Source organism: Protopterus annectens, chromosome 1.part1, assembly GCF_019279795.1.
Source record: "Protopterus annectens isolate FY-2018-M chromosome 1.part1, PAN1.0, whole genome shotgun sequence".
NCBI lineage: Eukaryota > Metazoa > Chordata > Ceratodontiformes > Protopteridae > Protopterus > Protopterus annectens.
The window spans coordinates 1,986,708,291-1,986,726,777 of NC_056726.1; the positions used below are offsets into that span (position 1 = coordinate 1,986,708,291).

At 44.3% G+C, this 18,487-nt stretch overlaps 1 protein-coding gene across 1 annotated transcript in view; it reads left to right on the plus strand.

The window, feature by feature from the left end:
* Window positions 1-18,487, plus strand: part of LOC122816787 (dynein axonemal heavy chain 8-like) — a 9,517,065-nt gene that overhangs the window by 1,966,758 nt on the left and 7,531,820 nt on the right. Inside the window, 1 exon segment of the mRNA XM_044089814.1 lies at window positions 15,147-15,266. Coding sequence (XP_043945749.1) covers window positions 15,147-15,266 — 120 coding nt within the window.

Sequence of the window (18,487 nt, forward strand, 5' to 3'; positions counted from 1 at the left end):
TTGGCGGAACTTTTCCAAATGGGCTCTTCTTCAGCCACTATCAGGGTCCAGTTGGCGGCTATTGCAAATTTCCACGTTGGCTTGTCAGAGGCCGGTATTATGTCCCACAAGCTTTGCAAAGCCTTTCTGAAAGGAACCCTATTACTTCGGCCCCCGGTTAAAGATCCTCCTCCACCGTGGGATCTAAATTTGGTACTGTCTTCCTTAATTCTTCCTCCCTTTGAGCCAGCTGCTTCCTGCTCATTGAAACTGCTCTCCTGGAAAACACTTTTCTTAGTAGCCATTACCTCAGCGAGAAGGGTTTCGGAACTACAAACACTCTCTGTGCGCCCTCCTTATCTTGTTTTTCACAAAGATAGAGTGTCTCTTAGGACTAATCCATCTTTTTTACCTAAGGTACTCGCTGAAAAAAATCTCAATCAGACCATTGATCTCCCAGTCTTCTTCCCAAATTATACGGATAGAGCTGAGAGAAGATTACATTATTTGGACATTCACCATCAACTACGTCTCTATCCGGATAGAACTAAACAGACGAGAAAATCAGAACAGCTCTTCCTGTCTTACGCTGAAGGAAAGCAAGGCCGGCCAGTTTCTAAAGTAACCTTGTCCAGATGGTTGACCGCTCTTATCACATTAATCTATCAATTGAGGCATAAGGAACTCCCTGCAAAGCCTAGAGCTCATTCAACTAGAGCATTAGCTTCCTCAGTAGCCTTTCAAGCAAGGTTACCTATGGATTCTATTTGTGCAGCGGCCACATGGGCCTCCCCTCATACCTTCATTTCTCATTACAAACTGGACATAGCCTCCAGAAGTCGGGCTGATTTTGGTTCCACTGTACTCAAGAGTCTGTTCCATTGAGCCATCTGGGACTAAGGTGCTAGGGACGCTGTCCCATCCAGCAAGAATAAAGGCGAGATTGACAACTTAACATTGAGAAGTTATGTACTTACCATAACGTCCCATGTTAGTTGTCTTCTTCTCGCCTTCTTTCTTGCGTCCCACCCTCCATTCCCCCTAGCCTGGAAAGACCTAGAGTATCTTGTGCAAGGTGTTTTTTGTCACCAGAGTTATCTCCTCAGCTAGCTGTCTTGCTCCCCCTTGGTAGCCCTTGTAAGGGTTATATGTAGAGGAGGTTAGATATAGTTGTGTTAATATATGCTCTCTTGTGGTGGGATATGTATATCCATAGTGTTAGCTATCAAACGAGATCTGGGTATATCACGCCTAGCATTATGGGACATAGTATAGCCTCGAGCCGGTAAAAATAGCTCTCGAGCTTTAGTATTAGGCCGAGTCGGAGCCAAGTTTCGGCTCCAAACCCATCCAGCAAGAAAGAAGGCGAAAAGAAGACAACTAACATGGAACGTTATAGTAAGTACATAACTTCTCATTATTTCTGCCCGCAGAGTGTCAGAGCTTCAGGCCTTGTCCATTAAGCCTCCTTATTTGATTTTCCATGCTGACAGAGTCTCACTTTGGACAAACCCTTCTTTTTTGCCCAAGGTTTGCACTGAAACTAATCTTAACCAAATTATTGATTTGCCAGTTTTCTTCCCCAATCACTCCAACAATCTAGAATACATGCTGCACAAACTTGATGTTCACAAACAGCTCAGATTTTATTTGGCTGGAACAAAAGATTTCAGGAAATCAGATCAGCTTTTTGTTTCCTATTCAGACTCCAGGAAAGGTATGCCAGTGGCTAAAACAACTCTGTCTAAATGGTTATCGGATTGTATCACCTTTGCTTATTCAGCTGCCAATATGCCCTTACAGCATAAAATTAAAGCTCACTCAACCAGAGCAGTTTCTACATCTTCTGCTTTTTCTGCCAGACTTCCTATTCATAACATTTGTGCAGCAGCCACTTGTTCAAAACCTCATACCTTTATCACTCATTACAAAGTTGACAGGGCCTCTAGGGACAGGGCCTCCTTTGGATCCACTGTCCTGAGAAATATACTCCCATGAGCCACCCGTGGTAGATGGTGCTTGGGACGCTACCCATCAGTAAGAATGAATGGTGAGATAGAACGTCACATAAAGAAGTTATGTACTTACCATAACGTTCCATGTGAGTTGTTCATCTCACCTTCATTCTTACATCCCTCCCTCCTACCCCCTCCTGGGTTTTCAGAAGACCGAGATGCTATATCCTTCCTGGTCACTCAACCCTTCTGTACTTGCTCTTATGGAGTTATATAATGACATATGGTACTATTATACGCAGCAAGCAAGATCTGAGGTAACTCTAGGTGCATCATGGGATAGGGACTTGGCCTCGAGCTACTTGAAATCCTTGAGCTTTGTAGTAGACCAACTTGGAGCCGAGGGATCGGCTCCGAACCCATCAGTAAGAATGAAGGCGAGATGAACAACTCACGTGGAAAGTTTTGGTAAGTACTTAACTTCTTTTTTTTCTCTGTTTGATACTTCCATGATGGCATTCGATTTCTCCCCTTCCTTTGCCTCAATGCCCTGTGTTCTTGTGGTAAAAATTTATCAGTTATTAATTTTTCTGCACAGTAACATATCCTGTTTACTTCTGTTATATCACATAGATCTCTGTGGACAGTCCTAATTACTGTGTTCATTTGTTTTATCAGACTTCTGACTTTTGGGGTTTTATTGACTTTCTGCAGTCTATTTCTTTTATTGATTTTAATATATCTGTCTATGTCCATTAAATCAAGCAACTCTTGGTCCTTACTGAATCAGCCGATGTATCATCATGTATTGATCACCAGTGCATCCAAGAAAAACCTGAGTTGGTGGCTTCATTCCAATGAAATTTGGTGGGGCCGAACCTTTGTTCCTTCTCAACCCCAAGCTATAGTGACCATGAACACATTCCATATAGGGTGGGGGTCTTTATCTAGGAAAGACAGTCCAAGGCACTTGGTTCCATTTAGAGGCCAAATTGCACATCAGTGTTCTAGAGATGAGGGCAGTGCTCATGGTGTTGCAAGCATTTCAAGAAACACTCCCCTTGGGAATGATTGCAATCCAAACAGACGACATGTCAGTGGTGTGGTGCATCAGCAAACAAGGGAGAACCAGATTTTACCCTCTTTGTCGAGAAGCACTCAGGGTATGGTAATTTTATCCGACCGCTTTCTAATTGCAATGCATATTCCGGGGAGCTCCAACATGATCACATACAAATTGAGCAGGAGCATCCTGATGCCTCATGAGTGGTCTCTCAATCCTTTGGTGGTGGGAAGGATATTCCACCAATGGGGCCAGCCCTGCTGCGATCTCTTTCCATCCCCCCTGAACAACAAGTGCGGCAGCTACTTTGCCCTGATCCCCCCTCCGGGGGAGTCACCGAGAGATGCTGTCCTTCACGATTGGCCCCCGGGTCTGTTGTATGTCTTTCCCCCAATTCCTGTCATTTCCTAGTTTCTGAAGAAAGCCAACAGGTCGAAGAACCCTTTCTTTCACCTCACCTAATTTAGAAACCTTGGACACTGAACCAGCTCCAAACTTATTGTTCCATCGGAGGGACTCATTCATCCAAATCTTCAAAATCGTAAGCTCACTGCATGTCTTCTCCAGTTCCAATGATTGCCAGGCTTACTAGTCTCACTGCCCAAGTTCAACAAATTGTTCTAGCCTCCCACAAACCTTCGACTAGACAATTGTACATTAGCAAGTGGCACATTTTTTTTAAATGGGCTGCAGAGAGTAACCTCGACCCATACTCTGCATCAATTGATAGGGTCTTGGAGTTTTTAGCATTGCTTTTCAATGCTGGAGCATCGTCCTCGACTATATGAGTGCATCTAGCTGCAATTTCAAACTTTCATAATGGTCTTAATGATACAGCTCTTATGTTCCACAAACTTTGTAAAGCCTTTCTGAAAGGAACCTTAATGCTGACAACTCCATACCAGGACCCTTCCACACCTTGGAACTTGAATCTGGTGCTACAATCTGTAATTAATTCCCCATCTGAACCATCCACAAATTGTGATTTAAAGTATTTATCCTGGAAAACCTTATTTTTGATTGGTATTACTTCTGCTAGGAGAATATCTAAGTTACAAACCTTATCTTGCAAGCCTCCTTACCTAATCTTTCATAGTGACAGGGTGTCCTTGCGAACAAACCCTTCCTTTCTACTAAAAGCAGTGTCTGAGACTAATATCAACCAGACTATACAACTTCCCGTATTTTTTCTCAAATTTTCAATCAAAGGTGAATATTTTCTGCATTTGCTAGATATTCACAGACAATTATGTTTTTAATTTCACAGAAAAGAATTCAGAAAATATGGTCAGTTGTTTGCTTCATTCTCTTCTGCTACTCTGGGCAAACCAGTTTCTAAGGTTACTCTGGCGAAATGGCTCAAGGACTGCATGACCTTCATTTATAACAAAAGGAAAGTGCAACTGTCAGGACCTGTAAAGGCACATTCTATGAGGGCAATAGCCACTTCTGCAGTCTTTCATTCAAGAGCTTCTATAGACGACATATGTGCTGCGGCTACTTGAGCATCCCCGCATACTTTTATTACTCATTACAAGCTGGATCTAGTCTCAAGGGGACGAGCATTATTTGGTTCGATGGTGGTCAGGAATATTCTTCCATGAGACCTCCCAAGATTTCAGTAGCTGGGGACTCTGTCCTACAGTCAAGGATTAAGTGAAGATTGACAACATCAGATAAAGAAGTTATGTCTTTCCATAACGCTCCATCTGTGTTGTTGATCTTCACTTATCCATGACATTCCCAACCTATTTCCCCCTGCCTTTCCGGCTTCTTTGTGGAAAGGATCTGTCCCAGCAGATTGGGCTTTCATTTTATGAATACAGATATGGTCTCTCACATGTTATTACTGACTGTCACTATCTTGTGCAAACTTGATCTGAAGTAATCCTTAGAAGAGCATTATGGTAAGGCTAAGCTTGAAAGTTTTTGGAAGGAGCGAGTTGGAATAAAGGCTGAGTCTATTCTGAGATACGGAACCGAACCCACAGTCAAGGATAAGTGGAGATTGACAACAGAGATGGAACGTTATGGTAAGACATAACTTCTTTATACATGGGTGCAGAGGATTATTTCCAGAGGTTATATAATTCTCTTTTCCCTTCCACCTCCAGCTGTATGCAAAATTCCTGATGTTTTACCTAGGCAGAGGAAAGAAGCAGTACTAGAAATACAAAAGCTGCTAGAATAAAAGAGACATCCAGGAGGTCCCATCAGACCAGATAGAATCCAGAACTTACTCAAGATTCTTTTTACTGCCAAAGAAAACAGGGGACTGGAGACCAATTTTGAGTCTCAGCATCTTGAGCAAGTCACTTTGACACACAAAGTTTTGGATGGTCATGGTTCAGTCCATTCTCCCCTTTCTGGGCAAGGATGACTGGATGTGCTCAGTAGACCTTCAGGATGCGTTCTTTCACATAAAAATGAACAGACAATCTAGAAGGTATGTATGCTTCTGGCTGTGAGACAGTGACTACCAGCTCACAGCACTGCCCTCTGGCCTCACCACAGCCCCCAGGGTGTTTACCAAATGCATGGCAGTAGTGGCAGCTCACTTGAGACTGCAGAGATTGTGAGTATTTCCATTACTAGACTACTGGCTCATTACTGTCCTGACCAGACATCTGTTAATAAGGGCAAGGAATCAAGTACTTCAGATTCATTTCCATCTGGGGATAACCATAAATTACGACAAGTCTCCCCTACAACCAACTCACAATTTGAAATTCTTAGGAGCAGTTTTCAACATGACATCAGTGACAGCTTCTCTTCCTTTCTCAAGAATGCAGACTAAGAGATTGAAGGTCAGAAAAATAATTTGCATTGCCAAGATTTCATCCCGCTTGGTCCTTCAAGCCTTAGGATCAGTGTCAGCTGCCATAACCTTAGTCCCTGTAGCCAGATTTCATATGAGAATTCTTCAGTGGGATGCTAGCAACACAGTGGTAGATTCTTTTCCAGCACATGTCAGGACAAATAAGAAGCACTCAGGTATGCAATAGATACCTCTGGTGGTGGATTCTGTCAGATCAGGTTTTACAAGGCCATAATTTCATTCTCTGTCAGCCAAAGGCCATAGTGACCACGGACACTACCCAGATTTGGGTGGGAGGGTTCTTCCTGGGGAAAACAGTCCAATGCACTTGGTCCCCCGAAAAGGCCAATTTGCATATCAATGTCCTGGAGATGAGAACAGTACTCTTAGTGTTGCAAGCCTTCCAAGATGCTCTCCCTTTAAGGACAATTGCAATTGAAGCAGAAAATGTGTCAGTAGTTTGGTACATTAACAAAACAAGGAGGGACCAGATCTTACCCCTTGTGTTGAGAAGCACTTAGAGTGTGGCAATGGGTGATCTCATCCAACCGCTTTCTCATAGCAACACACATTCCGGGGAAATCCACTGTGATAGCAGACAAATTAAGTAGGTTCATTCTTCTACCTCATGAGTGGTCTTTCATCACAGAAGTAACAGAAATGATTTTCTGTCAATGGAGCCAACCTCACTGAGGCCATTTTGCTTCTCCCCTAAACAACAGGTGCAGCAGCTACTTTGCCCTAATCCCTCTCGGGGAATCAGTGAGGGATGCTATACTTCACGACTGAGCCCCCTGGGTTACTTTTTGCTTACCTACCAGTTCCCCTCATTCTGAAATTTCTGCAGAATGCTGCTAGGTTGAAGAGCAAAGTAATCCTCATTGCATCTTACTGGCCCTGGAAGATTTGGTTCCCCTTCCAATGGCTTTACCTACTATACCAACCTTGGATTCTGGATCCAGTTCCAGACTTACTGTCGCATCCAGTAGATATGATTCATCCGGATTTTTCAAACCTCAAGCTAACAGCTTGGTTTCTACAGTTCTGTTAATAGTCAAACAACCAATGCTCTTTTCTCTGTCCATCATATACTTTTATCTTCCAATAAACCTTCAGCAATAAAGCTTTATATAAGTGAATGGAAAAGGTTTGTTTACTGGGCACAATAAAAACATAATGACCCCTTTTCAGCTCTGATACATAACATACTTGAATTTTTAGCTTTGCTCTTTAATGAAAGGGTGAGCTGCTCTACCATTAAGGTTCAATTAGCAGCAATATCTAATTTTCATATTGGATTTGAAGATTCTTCTGTGGCCTCTTCTAAACTTTGTAAAGCATTCTTGAGAGTCGCTCTTTTAATGAGGCGCCCATATAAAGACCCTACTCCACCATGGAATCTGAACTTGGTACTGCAGGCCTTAATTCATTCCCCCTTTGAACCAGCAGCTAAATGTTACCTTAATATTTTGATTTGGAAAACTGTCTTTCTAGTGGGCATCACCTCAGCTAGAAGAATTTCAGAACTTCAAACCTTGCCATCAAAACCTTCCTACTTGAGTTTTCATAAGGATAGGGTTACATTACAAACCAATGTGGCCTTCCTTCCCAAGGTGGTGTCAGAATCCAGTATCAATCAGTCCATTAATTTGCTAGTATTCCTTCCTAAATTTGCAAACAAAGGTGAATATATGTTACATTTATTGGATGTTCACAGACAATTAGGTTTTTATCTACAGAGAACAAAAGAAATCATAAAGACAGACCAATTGTTTGTTCATAGGTAGGTACTAGGCTATCTGCCCTAGGGCATTTATAAGCTTAGCCAGAATGTGTTGGCTTTCAACACCCTTTTAGACTAGATTCCCGAGCCTCTGTCCAGCAGGGCCATAGAAGTGATCCCAGGAGTAAGAGGGTCAGCTAGGAGCTCTGCCTAACATGAACCGGGATTCTATTCCAGAGCGAGGGAAGCCTCTGGGATATGAATCTATCCCTCCAGCATGTCCTATTTATTGTTGTGCTGAGGTTTAAATCCATGGAGCGTGTAGCTCTAATGGATTTGGCTTTCTTGAGATGGAGCATGTCCATCAATTCCGGGTTAGACATGGCCTTGTATGTCAGGCAGAGATCGCCTCTGAGTAGGCGGTAAGCAACTGAGTAGAGCTGGAGTTTCTTTAGTCGAGTAGCACAGGGCATCTGTTTGAGGCCCACGATCCTCTTGGTGAGGTACTTTTGAGGTGTCTCCAGCTGTTGCAGGTGTCGGGTAAGATACATCCCAAATGGGGCATTGTACTCAATTAAGGGCCTGATGAGCGATGAGTAGAGGGGCACAATGACCTCTCTTGATCTAGATGTGAACCCTTTTGTGATTAGGTGAGCTATATAGAAGGTTTTTCTAACCACTTTGGCAATGTGATTGTCAAAGGAGAGGTTACTATCTACTTGGGTCCCCAGATCCCTAATTACTTCTTCCGTTCTTAGTGGATTACCTCCTGTGTGGTAGTTTGTGTGCACTTTGTTTTTCCCAAAAGGGATGACTATGCACTTTTTGGCATTTAGCTTAAGGCCATGGTTTTGACACCAGGTATCCATCTCTGTAAGACCCTTCTGGAGGATGCTTATGTCGGCCGGAGAGTCGATTATGGCTCCCAGCTTGCAATCATCTGTGAACTTGGTCAGCCACAGTCCTCCCATGCTTGCCTGTACCTCAGAGAAGTATATACCAAACATGAGGGGTCCCAGGACTGAGCCTTGTGGGACACCACTTGTAACCAGTTTAGAGTCGGACATGGCACCTGCAACTCTGACCATGTGAGTTCTATCCCTGAGCCAGTTTGCAACCCATCTTGTGACATATGGGTTGATATTTAAGCTGGTAAGGTTATTTATGATGCCAGAGTGGGGTATTGTGTCAAAGGTCTTTGCGAGGTCCAGGTAGACTGTGTGGACTACCTTTCCCTCATCTATGGTTTTGGTAGCTATTTCAAAAAAGTCAACTAGGTTTAGGAGGCAAGATCTGCCTTTAACAAAGCAGAATTGGGTAGGGTCCAGTGTCTGGAGGTTCCCAATGTCTTTGTTTATGAGATCCATGATGATGTGCTCCACAGCCTTGCAGACGAGGCTAGTCAGGCTTATGGGGCAATAGTTCCCGGGATCCGTTGTAGTGCCACTTTTGTGGAGCGGGATTACTGTTGCTGTACGCCATTCTTTGGGTACATAACCTGTGGTAAGGCTGAGTTGGAACAGTGAGTTTATGTGAGGGTTTAGTTCTTTTTGGAGCTCGTGTAAGACGCAGCCCGGGATACCATCCAGTCCCATTGATGCTGTGTTTTTTACTTTGGAAAGGGCTGCTTTCACCTGTGTGTCTGTGATGACTGGGGGACTGCATTCATCTGGGATAGAAACAGGCCCTTTTGGGGGGGAGGGGGTACAGTTTGCACTGAACCTGTCCGACAGGATGTTGGCAATGTCAGTGGGTTCATTGTATTTTGTGCCATTTTGCACCAGCTCAGAGCAGATCTGAGAGTTGCCACCCAGATTCTTGACGTAGCTAAAGAACGCCTTGTGATTATCTTTAGAGTCTTTGGCGATTTTTTTCCATGGTTTTAGGATTGAGCGAAGGTTCTTGCTAATACTGATCAGGCATGCCTTCCCTTTTTGGGATTTTTCCCTATCATGTAATAGTTTCCTCCTTCTGTTGTATAGCTTATTTATGGCCGGGGTCCACCAGACTGGTCTCTTGTGTTTGGAGGAGTGAGTCTTGGTTTTACTTGGGATGGCATGATCCATGCATTCCTGTAGGTGCTCATAGAGTGCATCTGTAAAGGATTCTGCGGTTTGGATAGCATTTTCCATTTGCCCGGGGGCTTTGAAACTTTCCACCTCGGTCTTGAGAAGTGTGAAGTTTGCTTTTGAGAGATTTTTCACAGTGGTTTCCTTGGCCGGTGGTGGGGTCGAGATGTGGATGTCCATTGTAATTAGTTTGTGGTCTGATCTTACCAACGAGGGGTTTACCTCTGGTGTGGAACAATGATCCCCCATGTTGGTGATGACCAGGTCCAATATGTTGTCACCTCTTGTGGGAGTGGTGACCAGTTGTTCCATGGCTGAGTTTATAAACTCCAGGAACCAATGGGCAAAGGAGTTGGGACTTGAGTAGTTTTCCCAGTCAATGTTTGGGTAGTTGAAATCCTCCAAATTCATGGTGTTTGGTGAGACCTTCATATTCTCCAATGTTCTCAGGAATGCCGAGTGGGGGTCCTGAGACAAGGTGGGTGATCTGTAGCAGGCTACAAACTGAAAAGAAGTTTTGCCCACTGTTAATTGCACCTGGAGGGTCTCCGATGCCTCATGCAGTGCCACTAACCTGGAGATGTGGGTATCCTTGATGAAGATGGATACTCCCCCACCTTGAGTATTTCGGTCCGAGTTCTGGGGCCGAAAAGTATGGTATGAGTTGAATCCTGGTAGTGCTGGGGTGCTCTCTGGAGCCTTGAACCAGGTTTCTGTTACTGTACAGATATCGATTTTCTCCATACTGAGGAGTGCCTCGAGTGCGTGCATCTTGAGGTTTAGACTTCTGTCGCTGAGTAGCATTACCCTTATTTTTTTGTTTCTGGTATTGTCTATGGAGGTGGTTTTGTCTTTTGAGCCTTGCTTAAAAAAGGCACTATAGGGGTAGCAAGAGCCTTAGCCAGTATTCGAAAACCTAAGGGTGACAGGTGCAAGCCGTCCCTGGTGAAGCAACGTGACTTGTTGAGCATGTCATCCCAGGCTGACAGACACTGGATCCCCTTTGAATGACACCAATAGCTTAGCCAATTGTTAAAATTGATAATTTTGTCTTTATACTGTGGCATCATTCTTGGTGAGGGCAAGATGCTAATCAGGGTCAGGGTCATACCGGCCTGGGCTACATGATCATAGAGCTCCTCTATGTCTCTTTTCATGTAGTCCAAGGAGGTACGTCTCAGGTCATTCACGCCAACATAGACAATGACAGAGTCATATTTGTACCTGCTGTGGAGTGACCTGAGTGCTTGTGTTATGTGGCGGATCCTGGCACCCGACAGGCAGCTTAAGTGACCTTCTCCTTGTTCAGTCTGGTGAGCGGGACGTCAGTGTGTCTGACAATAGAGTCTCCTATTACTAGGGTATTAGGTGCATTATTTAGCCTTAAGGGCTGCTTCTGTGTGGCACACTGACTGTGTGAAGTATGTGATACATGAAAGTTGTTGTGGGGTAGTGGTTGATTGGATGTCTGCTTTGGAGGTCTCTGCTGCTTTGGCAGATTTTTATTTAGAGCCTCCGAGTATGTTTTTGTGAGTTTGTGTCATGTTTGCTGATGCGATTGGTCTATGTGAGACTGGTTGTGTGGTGCGAGTGGTTTCCTTCTCCTCTTGACTGACTGTGCCAGTCTTGGTTTGAGAGAGCTCGGCCTCTAGTTTTGCTGTATAGTTGCATCTCTCACATACATTTGAGTTTGTTGGAAGGAGGAGAGGGTTGTCTGTGTACATAAGGCAATTGTAACATTGCCTCAAGATTCCCAGATTCACCAGCTGGACTGGAGAGTATACCTGAAACTGCACTTTGGACATGCCTGGATAGTTAAAAAACGTATTGATTGTCCGGAATGTTCGAATAGGGAGCCTTGTACTTCAGGGCAGTAAAAGGGGGTGTCGTGCTTTAGTTTGTTAGTGCTTACTGACATATTTGAGCATGTGCTGGGCTGTAGAAGGTAGGTAGAGTGCTTACTTTAAGAGTTATACTAGTTCTAAAGAAAAAATTGAAGAGCAGACTTTCTGGAGCAGGGAATAGTTTAAAACAGCTTAAACGGTGCTGCACAACATTGCGCGATGCTGCGCGGTGTGCAAAATCGCGCAAAACCGCACAAATGCGGGTTTTAAGGCAGGGAGCTTGAAAGAGAGAGGAATTAGCCCAAAATGGCCAATAAGCTACTAGTTCCTGGGCTGAGACCACTTTCCAGGGACGGATAGGCTGCATAAAGCTCCCCACTCTCACTGGTGAACAGAGAAGCTTCCTCCTATCCAAGTAAGGATATGGGCAACACAGGAACTTATGCCACAGCCCAGAATTCAGCAAAACCTGAAATTTGGACTACTCTAGTTCAGAAAAGGCGGGAAACAAGGATTTTTTTTTTTGTTTTTTTTTGCTTTTTTCAACAGAACAACAGTAACTTAACAGAAAAACACTGTAAATGCTTTAAACAGGCTAGCAAACTTGAGTGTGTAGCCTACAACAGTTAAACAACACAAAAACGATTTAAAGAAGTGTAGGAACAGGTAGCCTACAACAGTTAAACAACACAAAAACAATTTAAAGAAGTGCAGGAACAGTAAAAATGCAAAAACAAGCTTTTTCAGATATTAGAATAGCTAGAAATTCACTTTTCGGTGAGAATATGCAGTCGCAAGTAGAAAGGCAGAGAAAAATACTTAATCTGTTTAAAGTCTCTATTTTCGTCTCTCTGCTGCGTGCAACACTCTGCAGGACCATGAGGAGCTGTGCTGAGTCTGAAACAAGCGCAAAACCGTGCAAATGCGGGTTTTAAGGCAGGGAGCTTTAAAGAGATAGGAATTAGCCCAAAACGGCCAATAAGCTACTAGATGCTGGGCTGAGACCACTCCTCCAGGGACAGATAGGCTGCTCAATGCTCCTCACTCTCACTGGTGAACAGAGAAGCTTCCTCCTATCCAAGTAAGGATATGGGCAACACAGGAACTTATACCACAGCCCACAATTCAGCATAACCTGAAATCTGGACTACTCTAGTTCAGAAAAGGCAGGAAACAAAGATATTTTTTAGTTTTTTTTTTTTACTTTTTTCAACAGAACAACAGTAACTTAACAGAAAACACTGTAAATGCTTTAAACAGGCTAGCGCACTTGAGTGTGTAGCCTACAACAGTTAAACAACACAAAAACAATTTAAAGAAGTGCAGGAACAGTAAAAATGCAAAAACAAGCTTTTTCAGATATTAGAATAGCTAGAAACTCACTTTTCGGTGAGAATATGCAGTCGCAAGTAGATAGGCAGAGAAAAAAATACTTAATCTGTTTAAAGTCTCTCTCTTCGTCTCTCTGCTGCTTGTAACACTCTGCAGGACCACAAGGAGCTGTTCTGAGTCTGAAACAAGCGCAAAACCAAGCAAATGCGGGTTTTAAGGTAGGGAGCTTGAAAGAGATAGGAATTAGCCCAAAACGGCCAATAAGCTACTAGTTGCTGGGCTGAGACCACTCCTCCAGGGACAAATAGGCTGCTGAAAGCTCCCCACTCTCACTGGTGAACAGAGAAGCTTCCTCCTATCCAAGTAAGGATATGGGCAACACAGGAACTTATACCACAGCCCAGAATTCAGCAAAACCTGAAATTTGGACTACTCTAGTTCAGAAAAGGTGGGAAACAAGGATATTTATCTGTTTTTTTTTTTTGCTTTTTTCAACAGAACAACACTAAGTTAACAGAAAAACACTGTAAATGCATTAAACAGGCTAGCACACTTGAGTGTGTAGCCTACAACCGTTAAGCAACACAAAAATGATTTAAAGAAGTGCAGGAACAGTAAAAATGCAAAAACAAGCTTTTTCAGATATTAGAATAGCTAGAAACTCGCTTTTCGGTGAGAATATGCATTCGCAAGTGGAAAGGCAGAGAAAAAAATACTTAATCTTAATCTGTTTAAAGTGTCTCTTTTCATCTCTCTGCTGCTTGTAACACTCTGCAGGACCACGAGGAGCTGTGCTGTGTCAGAAACCCTTTGCAGATTTGAAATTGGGTAAGCAGGTCGCAATTGTAACTCTAGCTAGATGCCTGACTGGTTTAATTTCCTTTTTTCTATAACAAATTGGGTCTTACGTTAACTAAACCTGTTAGAGCTCATTCATCTAGGTCCATGGCAACTTTTTCACGGTTTCTGTCTAGGGTTTCCATGGATGACATATGTGCAGCAGCAACCTGGGCAAGTTCTCATACCTTTATCACTCATTACATATTAGTTCTGGTCTCGAGGGGTAGAGCAATGTTTGGCTCAGCTGTGCTCAGAAATATCCTTCCTTAGAGTCCACCCAAGGTTTTAGGTAGCTGGGGACTCTGTCCCAACAGCTGAAGATAGAATAAAAATTGACAACATCAGGTAAAGAAGTTATGTACTCAACATAAAGTTCCATCTCTGTTGTCCATTTTCATTCTTCCTCAACTTCCTGCATATCAACCCCCATCCTTTGTTTCAACAAACTTCTGGAAGAATGAGACATTGTAAGGCACCACTGCTCTTTATGATTGAGCTCTAAATATAGTTTCTTGTTTAGGGCATATACAAATGTATGTGTCTTTATGTATATGCATTGGTAGTTACAACTTTAGGTAAAATCAGCAAACAAGATCTGGGGTATGTTAGGGGTTGGTGCATTATGGGTAAGGGAGAAGCTCGAGAGCTTTTTGATTACCATGAGCTTTAGTAATGGCCGAGATCTGAACGCAACAGTTGAGGAAGAATGAAAATGGACAACAAAGATGTAATGTTATGATGAGTACATAACTTCTTTTTTTTGGGAGTATAATGAGTTGCGAGATTTAAAAAATTCCCTACTAAGTACTGCATTAGAGGTATTGGGTGAGCAAATGACTGTAAGTAAGGAAATTATTATTTTGAGTTGGGATACAGGTTCTGAATTGTCTAGACATAGTGACACCTTTTTAAGTTTAATTCTGTGGGCAGCCAAAAAAGCAATTACTAGAAAATGATAATCCAAATCTACACCAACTGTATTTGAGGTATTGAATATTATAAAAGGGATAAAAAACTGAAAGAGGGATCTTTAGAAAAGGAAAGGAGCAAATTACATTGAAGTAAATGGAAATTTTGGGAATAATACATGCATAATAATGTTCAGGAGGAGAAGGAGTGAGGTTTAAGGGAAGGCAGGAATTCAGCATTTTTTGTAATGTTGGACTGAGTATAGTAGCAAAGAAAATATATGGGATACATATTGTATTTAACTAGAAAAATGTTAAAATTGTTTTCTTTTCTGTGAATGTATGTTTGCCTTTGTCTTAAGAGATAATTTAATAAAGGTGTTTAAAAAAATATTTCACATCAACTTGTTTGTTTATAGAGAGTGTCTTGTCTTAGCATATTTTGCTGCATTTTCAATGTACTGTATTAGTATCCGAATTTCAAGGTCGAGGGTCTGTTCATACCACATATACTTGCAATAAGTACACTGTAAGTAAAAAAAAAAAAAGTGGTTTAACCAGTTTGTGTGTTCCATTGCAATACTTCTTATTTCAAAAATACCTTTGTCTTTATAGCTTTACAATACGCAGAAAAATGATCCTCCACTTGGTCGAAATTTTCCACCAGTAGCTGGGAAGATTCTTTGGGTGAGGCAATTGTACCGAAGAATTCATGAGCCAATTGAATATTTCTACGTAAGTCTTATTTTACTGTTAACTTAATGAACCTAGTTCCAGTTTATCTTTGTTAATTTTCTAAGTGTCTTTCATTTTTTATTCAGGGTCTAGATTTGCAATCTTTTTCAGTATCTTTCATTTTATATTCAGGGTCTAGATTTGCTGTCTTTCTAATGTAATAACTGCTATTTCTGTTAGAGTGTACTAAGTGTGTTAAGCTGTCTTTGATGTTATGTGATCCTATCTCGCCTACATTCTGACTGATGGGTTCGGAGCCGATCCTCGGCTCCGACTCGGCACGCTTATGCCAAAGAACGAAGTCTCTTATTGGCTGAGCTTACTATATCCCAGGATGCACCACTACCAGTCCCCCAGATCTCGTTTGCCGCTAACAAGCAAAGACGTGGTCTCGAGCTGGCTGAGCTAAGTAGTGTTTTCTTCACTTACTTTCCTGTCAGGAATTTCCTAATTTTTCAACAAAAAGCTGTTTTAACTGCTATCTTGTGTTTTTGTGTATGAGTGGATATTTTTGTTAAAGTTTTGTGTGGTGATTGCGTTTTTTCTGACTAGAGGTCCCCTTTGAGCTGAAGGGCCTTCCCCTGTCAGTCAGTTGTCATTCAAGTCCCGTCTTATTTTAGGGTTCTTGGATACCTTTAGTTGTTTTTCTATTGTGTCAGTCTTGTTTTAAAAAAAAAAAAAAAAAAGAAGAAGAAGAATTTTTTCTGTGATAGTTAGTGTGTTTTGCTGTTCACTAGTTTGGTTGCCATAATGTCACAGGCTCCTAGGCCTTCAGGTTTTAAGAAGTGCACTAAGTGCAGTTTCAAGATGTCAATAACAGTTGACCATTCTCTCTGTGTGTACTGTTTGGGCGCCAAACATTTGCAGGAGTCCTGTAGCGTGTGCCACGCGTTTTCCTCGAGGGTCCTCCAAGAGAGGAAAAATATACTTATTTTAAAAGGCCTTATTAAACCCTCATTTGAAGAGGCATTAGCTTCCTCTCCTTCTCCTGCAAAGAAGAAAAGGGCGTCGGCTCCGACCAGCCCGTCGGATCCGACCGCCAAAAGACATAGGCAGGCTTCTCCTTCGGCTCCACGGACTTCGGAGCCGAGGGTGGAACGGTCTGCCTCGATGCCTCCAGCCTCGACTCCTCTGGGTTCGGAGCCGGCTGGGGCCTCGAGGCGGGTCATCTTCATCGGCTCCACTGATCTTGGAGCCGATGAAGGTTGTCCGCTCAGACACTTCCTCCTCGGCGCCGAAGCCCTCTTCGGCACCGATGGAAATTGGTTTGGACACTCCTTCGGCGCCGATAATTATCGAGTCGATTTGGAGCCGGTCCCCTAGTCCCTTGGAGCCATTGGAGAGGCCTACTCGGACCCGTTCGGTCTCTTCCAGGTCATCAAGGATGTCAGATTCGGACATAGACAGGGTACTCCAAAGACTCTTCCAGTCCCCAGTCTTTCAGAAATTTGTTTCGGCTCCGACCCAATTGGCTTCAGAGCCGATAGCCCATTCCATTGCCATTCCTCCTCCGACCGCTTCAGCTCCGTCGGAGCAGGTGCTGATGGAGCCAGTGGAGATCCTAGGGTCGGCTCCGACCCTTACTCCAACCCCGGCCTTCGGGTCCGAGTTTAGCACACGGACTTCTTCGGCTGGGCCCGGGGGTGACGTTTCGGGACCAATGCAGTCGGTTCCGAGCCTCCCTCTCGGTGCTTCGGCCGCGGGACTTCCGTCTGCTATCATGGCTCCGGAGACTGGACCCTCCCAGGATTCTGGGGGTCCGGCCTTCAGAGCTATGAGGAGTGCCTTGGCCAAATCTTCTTTGGCCATCTCTACGGCTTTACCGGCACCTTCCCTGGGCATGGAGACTGGGTCTTTGGCAGTTCCCCTGTCTCTAGGCAGCGGAGCCCGGGCCTGAGGTTACCCCACTGGGGTTCCCCTCCTCCTGAGGGTCTTCGGAGTTGTCTTCGGAGGAGCCCCAAGGAAGAGATCGTGCAAGAGGAAGCACGTGGACTCCCCCGATGAGTCTCTTACATCGGACACTGATCTTGATGATGCGGAGGGGTCCCCAAAGTCGTCCTCGGATGATGTCTCATTTGCAGACATTCTAGAGATCCTCAAACAACGAGGCGGCTGGAATTCCAAACCCCCCTCCGCTGATGAGTCGGTGTTCCTCAAGGCCTTGGGGCTCAGCCCTCCGCCTCCTGGGTGTCTCCGCCTTGACGAGCTCCTGGATTTGGTTTGTCGGGCGTGGGAACATCCAGATACTGTGGAACCAGTGCCTTCTCGCCCTAACAAATTTTTGTCTGCCCCACCCGAGAAGGAGTTCTTAACGAAAGGCGTGGCTGTAGATGCCATGGTGGTGGCATCTGCCACCCAGCAGGACGTGGCAGAGGCTTCAACGTCCGTCCATCCTCCTAATAAGGAGTCTAGGAGCATGGACCGTGCAGGAAGCGCACCCTGACTTCAGCGGCCTTTACTCTGAGGTCCCTGAATTATTTGGCACATTTCACCAGACTACAGAGGGGTCTGGTCAAGGAGCTCTCAGACTCCCTCTCAGGTAACCTACCTGAGCAGCTAGCCCAGTCGGTTAGCTCTCAGTTGGCTATCCTTACCTCGATTTCTAACTCGTCCATGAGGCTCATTTCATATGCGGCCGAAGGGGCGGGCAGAGCGGCAGGCACAGGCGTGGCTCTCACGAAGACAAGCCTGGCTCCGTTTGTGTCATTTCGCGGAGGCCTTCAAGTCTTCCTTTGCCGACGCTCCCTTTGATGGGTCCTCTTTGTTTGGACCCAAGGTAAAAGACACTCTTACCCGCTGTGAGCAGGAGGGAAAGACTTTATCTGCCGTAGAGCACGATTTTCCACTCCCTTTCGGCCTTATCCCAAGGCTAAAGAGGAGGGAAGATGTGGTTCCGCAAATCACAGAAATTCTTTCCTCAACAGCAGGAAGATTCCCCTTCCAGAGGCAGAGGACGGGGAAATTTTTCTGGGAGACGCCGTCCTAGAGGCGGCAGAGGCCCCCGCAACACTGGAGACCGCAAGTCCTTTCGTGGCTCTTCAGCCTCCCACACTCCATGAGGGATTGCCCGGCTGTGCTGCTCCGGAGCCAGTCGGATGCCGTTTTGCCAAGCACCTAAAAGCCTGGGAGTCTATTACTCAGGACAGATGGGTGCTTCGGATTATTGCCGGAGGTTACACCATTCCCTTCACACACCCACCCCCACCGTCCAAAAAAATCCC